A 9,693-nucleotide genomic window follows, 5' to 3' on the forward strand; every position below is an offset into this window, starting at 1 on the left:
AATGCGCCTGCTCTCCTTTCACGACAGTGTCGTCCACCCAAGACCTGTCCGTAGTTGGGTACACCCCCCCCCCGGTCGACGTCTCCATGGTGGACACCACGCCCGGTAGGTGTTCACTCAAATGCCATTGAGCTAGTTTTCGAATGCCATGTCGTTCTTTGAGAGTATGAAGGATGCCGGGGTACTCGACCATGGAGGATGAGTTGTTGTGCGATGTGTGGTTGGCCGTTTCGCGGATTTCTTAGGCAGGAGTAGAGGGGGGCCTTGTGGAAGCCCATGCATGATTCATTTCACGTGCAAAAGCACATTTCGCCCTATGACATTCACACCATCCAACAACGCAATGTGGGATCGTTATCATATTGATGGCACGCCATCTAGACCTCCGTCACCAAGTTTTGTGATGTAGATGGTCGGCTAGAGGCAAGGTCGTCACTCCAAGCGGCAGAGGAGGAGATCATAAGTTTTGCTTCTTTTTGCTCAACTTGTTGATTGAATCATTCACTCAATGTTGATCTACACATTATGTAGCCCACACGTCATGTCGTGATGTACCACGAGACAAAGGGACAGTCATTTACGCACACACATTGTTAGATGAAATCTGAAGGGGCAATATGTATGGGACGACATGATCCGTTCGTAAAAAACTTGTTGAACATCCATTAATCTTGTTGATTTGAACTATTGTTGTACTAGACTTATTTGCGTGCTATGTATGGATGATTTAAGCTATTTTCTATCCGAACTTTGACGAAAATCGCCGTGTTTGCATGAACTTTGTCCGATTAGTTGAAACACTGTTTGAAATGTAAGCAGACATATGCGGCTAGCATTGGATGGCCGCCCTCGGGATCAGTGTCCAAGGACAGATGCTGAAGCAAATTTGTGGTTCAGCACTGAAAATGCCCTTAATGACAAAAGTAGTAGGCCCATTTTTTTGGCGTGCTCTCGGCAAAAGCCATCCATTGCCGAGCTTTTGAGTTTGACGAGTGTTATACTCGGCACATATCTCTTTACGGACTGCCCGCGGAAAAGGAAACAAGAAAGATGTCAACACTCGGCAAAGACAGATTTTTAAGTTGTGCGATGTGTGGTTAGGCGTATCCGTGGATTTTGTAGGCAGGAGTAGGGGGGGGGCTTCTGGCAGCACGTGCATAATTCCTTTCACGCGCGAAAATACATTGCGCCCTACGACATGCACATCATCCAACAACGCAATGTGAGATCGTTATCGTATTGTATTGATGATGGTACGCCATCTAGACTTCCGTCACCAAGTTTTGTGACGCGGTTGCGAACCAACCTGTGATTGGATGGTTAGAGAGACAGTTGTATCCCCAGCCCACCAGGGTTCAAGTCCTGGTGCTCGCATTATTCCTGGATTTATTTCAGGATTTCCGGCGATGCGCTTTCAGTGGGAGGAGACGTTCCCGTCGATGATGAGGCGCCTACGGTGACTTCGTAAGTTTCAAGATGACATGCCGGCTCAGTCTCTCGGAGGTGCTCATAGGGGTAGCATGTGCGGGCGTGCGTTTATAGGTGTGAGTGTATGCGCGTATGTATGAGCATTTGTGTCTCTACAGATGTTCAAAAAAAGTTTTGTGACACGATTGGTCGGCTGGAGGCAAGGTGGTCATAGCAAGCGGCAAAGGAGGAGATCGTAAGTTTTGCTTTTTCTTGCTTAACTTGTTGATTGAATCATTCACTCAACGTTGACCTACATATTATGTAGTCCGCACGTGATGTCATGATGTACCACGGGACAGAGGGACGGTCATTTACACACACTGTTGGATGAAGCTGAATGGGCAGTATGTATGTGATGACATGATCCGTTCATGAAAAACTTGTTGAACTTCGACTATTGTTGTACTAGACTTATTTGCATGCTATATATAAATGATTTGTGTTCTTTTCTATCTAGACTTTGATGAAATCCGCTGTGTTTGCACGAATTTTGTCCACTTAGTTGAAACACTACTTGAAATGTAAGCGGAGATATGCAGCTAGCGTTGGATGGCCGCCTTCAGCATCAATGTCCGCGGACTTGTCCCCTCTTCGCGAACGGATGCTGAAGCAAATTTACAGGTCAGTGTTGGAAATGCCCTTAATGACAAAAGCAGTAGGCCCCTTTTTTTTTGGCGTGCTCTCGTCAAAAGCCATCCATTGCCGAGTTTTTGAGGTTGTCTGAATGTTATACTCGACACGTATCATCTTTGTCCAGTGCCCGCCGAAAAGAAAACGGGAAATGTGTCGGCACTCGGAAAGACGGATTTTCAAGCAAATTTGTGGAGACAAGAGGTGATTTGGTCACTTTTCAACAACCATCTTTCGTACGTTGCTGAACCAATAAATCTCCTCACCGGTCAAAATGTTATCAAGGGCGACTACGATTTCAGTCCTTCTACTGTACAACTCAGTATTTAAAAGGCCCCAACTCCTCTAGTTAATGCGGATTTGGGTTCCCGCAAAAGAAATTGTGGATTTGGGTAATCACGGTCAATAAACTGCCTTGTTCACTCCACATGAACCACGACACACAACCAGTCTGTCTGCCACGCTCCGGCTGGTTGCCTATTTAACACACGTTGGGTCGCCCGCATGCTCAAGCCAAGCTAAGCAGGTGCCCGCCCCTTCCACCCATCCATCCATCCATCCATCCATGGGAACCATGGAGGAGAAGCCGGCCCTTGGCTTGGGGAGCCTCGTGAGCAGCCTGCGAGTGGTGTACAAGAGCGGCAGGACCAGGGAGCTGTCCTGGAGGCGGTCGCAGCTCAAGGGGCTCATCAGGCTCCTGACGGAGAAGGAGGAGGAGATCTTCGACGCGCTCCACGACGACCTCGGCAAGCACCGGACTGAATCCTTCAGAGACGAGGTACGCACCTATAGATGTTTGTGCTTCTTTTGGCCAAGTTCTTACCTGATCCGTGCTGCTGGTATTTAGGTCGGTGTTGTCGTCAAGTCCATCAAGCACACGCTGCAAAACCTCGAGAAATGGGCGGCTCCTGAGAAGGCAAGCCCTCGCCATAGCTTAGAAGCTCTTTGGACCGCTGCTTTGGCTAGGCATGACTTGTTATTTTCGTCGGTGTAGGCTCCTACACCGTTGGTTTCCTTTCCGGCGACGGCGTTAGTGCTGCCGGAGCCGCTCGGGGTCGTGCTGATTTTCTCCTGCTGGAATGTTCCATTAGGTGACCCTCTTTGCTCCACACTCCTTTCAGTTTCATTATACGTGTTCTGTCAGTTCTTTATTATCTTTGCAATGAATAAACGAATTCTATCATCGATTATTTATTGAGCGGCAATTCTCATGTCTATATTAATTGATTAATGACTTGACTGAGACCGCCAGTGCCCACTGGAAATCAGTAGTATCAAGAATTCAAGATACTTCAGAAAGGGACGCCGATCTTATGTATATCCACTAACTGCGTGATTTAGTTACTAGAACGACAATTAAAAAAGATATTAGAACGTTCATATGAATAGACGTTATGGAACATCTATTCGGGAAAAATATATGTTAGACACATTGATATAAAAGAAGAAGAAGACAATACCAGCATAGCACCAATTACCTGACAAGTTTTAGAAAACGACGATTACGAGGTGTTCTTTTGGCTCGCTGTACCCTCACATGGTTTACTGGCAAAGTACCTCACATGCTCGTACGACCAAAGACCAGATGTACTGTACGAGGTCTGAGTTTAAACAACCTTTCCGATGGCTACACGCTAGGTGCAGTCTTATGCACTTGCGATTGTCACAAGTGCCTTCCGTTTCCTCGATACATTTGGTTGGCTGGTCACTTGAATGACAGAATGATATGGGTAAGGAAGTTTCAGTGTCCCTCCTAATTTCCTCCTTTCTCTAATTGCATTTTTTCGTCAAAATATACGGCCAAACACCACTAATAGTAAAAGTTATTGGACAAAGGACAACTTATTAATTCCGAGGCTACTCATAGTGGGAAGTATCACATAGTAGTATCATGCATACTATCTTCATGGTACTCCCTCCGTCCGGAATTATTTGTCATCAAAATGAATGAAAATGGATGTATCTAGAACTAAAATACATATAGATACATCAATTTCAATGACAAGTATTTCCTAACGGAGGGAGTACATAATATCATAGAGTAGTATTATAGATGATCTTATTTATGATCATGCATGGCACAAAGTAGTATATTATTTATTATGTTACGTATCTACTTATGATACTCTAACGTTCTCTCTTCTTCAATTCCCTACCACATCAGTATGTTTTCTATTCCCGAGTGCATGATACCGGCTAAGATACCCCTACTATGGCCAGCCTGATACCAATTACATTTGACTTTTTTTAACCGCCTTGAAGTTCTTTTTAACATGGTACAGCCGCGGATGCTCACAACCACGAGCATACAATCATCCCTACAAACGCACGCACGTACACCCTACCCTGTCAGCACCTCTAACATACTGAGCCGGCACAACATCTTGAGATTGGCGAAGTCACTATAGGCGCCTCATAGTCGATGGGAGCGTCTTCTCCCACTAAACGAACATCGCCGGAAAGCCTGAAATGAATCCAAGAAAATACAAGCACCAGTGCCTAGTTTAGGACTTAAACGTTATAGGGCTGGGGATACCACTGTCCTCCTAAGCATCCAACCACGGATTGATTCGCCAATTACATCCGACTTGAATAACGATACAATATGAAAACCTACTCAAGACATTGAGGATACACCAAAATCTAATTCTCAAAAGAGAAAAATATCCAGATCCGCTAGAAGATAATTAAAACAATAGACCCCCTAGGCTTTCTATTGACAATTGTTTTGTTGACCAAATGGTGCCATCCACATGCCGTTTTACCGTAGTCATGAAATCACAAGAAATGAGGTCAAGCTTCGCGGAGTACATTTGAGCTGAAGTTGCATGTTTTTTTCTTTGGACAAAGAAGGATTTCACGGATAAGTCATGCAATCATGATTTTTGTATAAAGAACACTTTTATTAACTCAAAATGCAGCACCAAACGGATAGAAGCATATTGAGCGACATTCCACCTCTTCAAAGGGAGGATGCACACAGTCAACATGAACAATTATAATAAAAATAAATAAATAAATAGAACATAATGGCGGCAAAAGAGTCCTACGAGGCTGACACTATGCTTATTTCAAAGGAGAAAATGGACCGATCTGAAGATTATGCTGCCAATCATGTTGAATAAAAATCACTCTGGCCATCCACTCCAACCGCATACACACTATACTGAACAACGGTCAATACTCTGTTCGGCGCAGCGTGTATCACATATGAAGTCGGTCCATAGGAGAAAAAATGACATGCAAAGGAGAAGGATTGAACTGACTAGTCATGAAAATACTAAGTGCGTGTGAGCAGCAACAACCAAGCGTGTTCACTGTCAAGAATCCTTGAGTGACATTTAACAGTGTGCATAGGAGGTGCACATGCGTGTGCCGCCTACCTACAAAAAATGTCGTACCACCCAAGAGGAGAGAACGAACAGGCGGTTCTATCTGCCCGAAAGATCTAAATAGTTGAGTGAAAGAAAATTTGATAATAACTTGATCATCAACCGGACAATCATATCCTACCGAATACTTAGAGCTTCTACAACTTAACCCTTCAAACTCCCCTTATTGTCCGCGTGGACAGGTCGGACAGGTCCGACCGGAGAGGGAAGAAAAATGTCGTCCAATCGGACTCTTTAAATCGTCCTAGGATGTCCATGAATTTTCAAACTCAGCCCTTATGTGAAAGGGATATGAAGATGTTCGGACAAGTCCGAGTAATCCGTCACGTCGGCCCACCCTAGACTATTTTATATTTTTTCTTTGTTTTTTCTCTGTCTCTCTCCATCCCATTAATCGTATGTATTTGACTGGGTAATTTAGAGGACATGACTGTGTGCATGAACAAATGTGATTTCAAAGCTGACACGCACGGACACTGTTTATACACGTTCACGGACGTATGAGAGGCCAAATTAGCCCACTCCAGCTATAGGTGCTGTTTACGGTTTACTTCACATTCGTATTTTGTCATAACTTTTCTATTAAGATATGACAAGCTACCACACTTGTGGCAAAAATTGGCAATATGCGACTACATGCCATTTCGCAAAAAAAAAAAAATTTACATGCCAAACATGATTTTTGGTTCTGCTCTGCGGATAAACGCCAAGCATGATTTAAACCTGTTTAACTGTTGTAGTTTGCATAATCAAAATGTCCACCATCTCCGTTTGTGCTGCATGCAGCCTTAGCTCTGGAGCCGCTCTCCGGCGCCTTAGCGGCTGGCAACGCCGTGGTTGTGAAACCCTCGGAGCTGGCGCCGTCCACCGCGGCATTTCTCGCTGCCAACATACCGAGATACCTGGACGCCGAGGCTGTGAAGGTCGTCCTGGGTGCAGCGGAAGTTGGACAAGAGCTAATGGAGCACCGATGGGATAAGGTCCTCTTCACCGGTAGGTACTCCAAGCCTGCAAGTTCATCTCTGAATCCTAATTTCTGAAGAAAAGCAACTGACAAACATGGCTCGACGGTTTTTGCATTGCACGTATTCGAATTCTGACCATCATTGTTTTGTTATTGGCGTTTAGGGGGTGCCCGTGTAGGTCGCATTATCATGACAAAAGCTGCAAAGCACCTGACCCCAGTGGCGCTTGAGCTTGGCTCGAAATGCCCGTGCATTGTAGATTGGCTGGACAGCAAAAGAGACAGTCAGGTAAACCACCTGGCCTTCGCTTGTTTTCAGTTTTGCCAAGGTCGGATAAAATACTTCCCCTTACCATATGCATCTCAACATGTGCAGATTGCTGTAAATCGCATAATAGGCGCGAAATGGTCCACTTGCGCCGGTCAAGCTTGCATAGCCATCGATTACATACTTGTGGAGGAACAGTTTGCGCCGATTCTGGTCTGGTTCCTGCTGAATTGTTCTTGTGTCATGAGACCAAATTACCTGCTGTTTTACGTTCTGACAATACAGTTATTCTCTGAATTAAGATTGAGCTGCTGAAATCAACAGTCGAGAGACTCATCACGAAACCAGAGGACATGGCGCGCATTCTGAACGAGAGACAGTTCAATAGGTTAAGTGGCCTCCTGGAGGATCACAAGGTGAGCCGTTCCATTGTACATGGTGGAAACGTGGACCCAAAGACCTTGTAAGTTCCTCAACAGCACCTATGTAGCCTCAGTGCTAGCTTCTTATTATTGGCCCTCCCTGTACGCTGCTGCAGACCTGCAGTACTCGGTGTCTCTTTTCTTTTTGTGTGTCTCTGTCTGTCTGTCTCATGCCATGATTCCAATGGCGCAGGAGCATCGAGCCCACCATCCTGCTGAATCCACCGCTCGACTCTGATGTCATGACAGAGGAGATTTTTGGCCCGCTCCTCCCGATCATCACGGTACATCAATCAGCGACGACACTGGCGGCCTTTCACTGAAACCGACAGTCGAACAAACATGTGATGCCTCTGCTTGCAGGTGAAGAAGATCGAGGACAGCATCGAGTTCGTGAGCTCCAGGCCCAAACCGCTCGCGATCTACGCATTCAGCACGAGCGAGCCGCTGAAGCAGCGGATCGTCAAGGAAACGTCGTCCGGGAGCGTCACCTTCAACGACGCGATCGTGCAGTACGGGCTGGAGAGCATCCCGTTCGGCGGCGTCGGGCAGAGCGGGTTCGGGCAGTACCACGGCAAGTACTCCTTCGAGATGTTCAGCCACAAGAAGGCGGTGTTCAGGCGAAGCTTCCTGGTCGAGTTCATGTTCAGGTACCCGCCGTGGAACGACGACAGCAAGCTCGGGATGCTGCGGCACGTCTTCCGCTATGACTACGTGTCGCTATTCCTCGCGCTGCTCGGCCTGAGGAGGTGAACGGGGCGGAAGGAGGAAGACACTGCCGGCGAAGCTGGAGAATCTGCAGTCGCCGCTGCGTGTAGCCAATCATGCTCGATGGCTATCCCGTGGTTTACACGGGTTGATGAATGTGTGTTGTACTTAAAGCATCTGAACGACCGCGTCCCCTTCTAAAAAATGTGTGAACCATCATGCGACCCTATCAGTATATTGCACCGACAGTTTCATGGTCTAATATATTTCAGTTGAGTAAATTATACATTGAACTGATGTAATAACTTGACTTGGGGTGTGCAAATAGAGTGCTAACCGCGTTTGGATATGAAATCAACGCTGACTTGGCCGCCAGCATGGCGTGGGGCCATCTGTCAGCGACTAGAAGTGTGTGGCCTGTTTTTTTTTTTTTGCAAAAAGAACCTCGACATTTTTTATTTCTCACAAAAGAAGACCCTGCCCACACGGTAGATGGTATTTTGTTTTGTTTGATGTATGACATGGAGTCTTGACCTGAAAATTAAAAGGGAAAATGTTTGACCCCTGCACTCCAACATGCGACCTTTTTTTTTTTTGAGAATTCAGCGCGCGGCCTATTTTAGGATGCACGCACTTATAGCCACTGCACCAATTACATTCGGATGTCTAACAAGGATAACTGCCGTTAATGTAGCATAAGGATGATACATGTGGGGCTTAGATTGGCTGCATATAGTGCAGCCCATTTTGCACGCGCTAGTTCTTTTTGAAATATTTGTGAAATGTAAGTGATTAAAATAATGTTCAAATCTTTATTTTTTATAAACATTATACATACAAAAGATGATTAGTAGATAAAAACATTTAAACATACACACATGTATTATATAAAATTGTTTTTTAAATACGGACATTTAAAATGTTTAATTAATAGAAAAATAAACATGTGCTGCTTATATTTGAATATTCAAATTGATGAATACAAAAATTTATTTGAAGTTGTGAAGACTGAATGATGTAGCAGCCAGGATCGACTGTGACATGGGCAATGGTCCCACGTTCTAGACGTGGAGGCCTCCTTTTTTTATTGTTATTAATTTTCAGTATGTACACACAGGGCCCACTTGCCATAGAATCGAAAAAAATGAAACGCCGTCTTCCAACGTTGGCATGGCTTTGGGAAAAAATAATTCAAGGGAGTTTTCGCAAAAAAAAACTGGCACGCACCCTCCTGTCTGCCTTCGAGTCATTGACGGCGGAATCCATGCCATGTGTTGGGTAACGTTGCATGGAAAACAAAAAAATTCTACGCACACGCAAAATCTATCCATGGAGATGCATAGCTACGAGAGGGGGAGAGCATCTACATACCCTTGATGACCGCTAAGCGGAAGCATATAAAACGCGGTTGATATAGTCGTACTCTTCGTGATCCCATCAAGATCCAACCGATCTAGTGGCGAACTGACGGCACCTCCGAGTTTTAGCACACGTGCAGCTCGATGACGTCTCCTCCTTCTTGATCCAGCAAGCGGGGGAGGAGAAGTAGATGGGATCACAATCAACACGACGGTCTGATGGTGATGGTGGTGGTGGAGCACCGACAATGCTTTGCTAAGCGTCACCAGGACGAGACGGTGAAACTACGGAGTAAGGGGAGAGAGAGGGGCGCCAAAGGCTTGGTCTATCCTCTTGGGCGCCCCCTCCCCTCTATATATAGGTGGAGGGGCATGGGGAACAGCCCCTCCAAACCCTAGGGCGCAGCCAAGGGGGGAGGAGGTGGAATCCTAGTCCTCCTCCTTCCCTTCCATACAAAACTAGACTTTCCATCTTTTCCAA

The 9,693-nt window shown here is 45.7% G+C and overlaps 1 protein-coding gene across 1 annotated transcript; it reads left to right on the plus strand.

Moving 5' to 3' along the window:
- Positions 1–2,461: 2,461 nt before the first annotated feature.
- LOC123137781 (aldehyde dehydrogenase family 3 member F1) lies at positions 2,462–8,203 on the plus strand. The gene is made up of 9 exons (XM_044557627.1): positions 2,462–2,878; positions 2,948–3,016; positions 3,095–3,191; positions 6,279–6,485; positions 6,621–6,745; positions 6,833–6,937; positions 7,027–7,187; positions 7,340–7,430; positions 7,510–8,203. Exons 1-9 carry the CDS (start codon positions 2,666–2,668, stop codon positions 7,897–7,899), a joined length of 1,458 nt encoding a protein of 485 aa, XP_044413562.1. The 5' UTR covers positions 2,462–2,665; the 3' UTR covers positions 7,900–8,203.
- Positions 8,204–9,693: the final 1,490 nt, after the last annotated feature.

Source organism: Triticum aestivum, chromosome 6B (genome assembly GCF_018294505.1).
Source record: "Triticum aestivum cultivar Chinese Spring chromosome 6B, IWGSC CS RefSeq v2.1, whole genome shotgun sequence".
Classification (NCBI taxonomy): Eukaryota; Viridiplantae; Streptophyta; class Magnoliopsida; order Poales; family Poaceae; genus Triticum; species Triticum aestivum.

What these genes read in the sequence shown, in the direction of transcription:
- LOC123137781 (XM_044557627.1), top strand. Translation starts at nt 2,666, where the DNA reads ATGGGAACCATGGAGGAGAAGCCGGCCCTTGGCTTGGGGAGCCTCGTG. An exon ending in ACAGCAAAAGAGACAGTCAG is followed by an intron (nt 6,746 to 6,832) that starts GTAAACCACCTG and finishes CAACATGTGCAG; the next exon opens with ATTGCTGTAAATCGCATAAT. An exon ending in AACAGTTTGCGCCGATTCTG is followed by an intron (nt 6,938 to 7,026) that starts GTCTGGTTCCTG and finishes CTCTGAATTAAG; the next exon opens with ATTGAGCTGCTGAAATCAAC.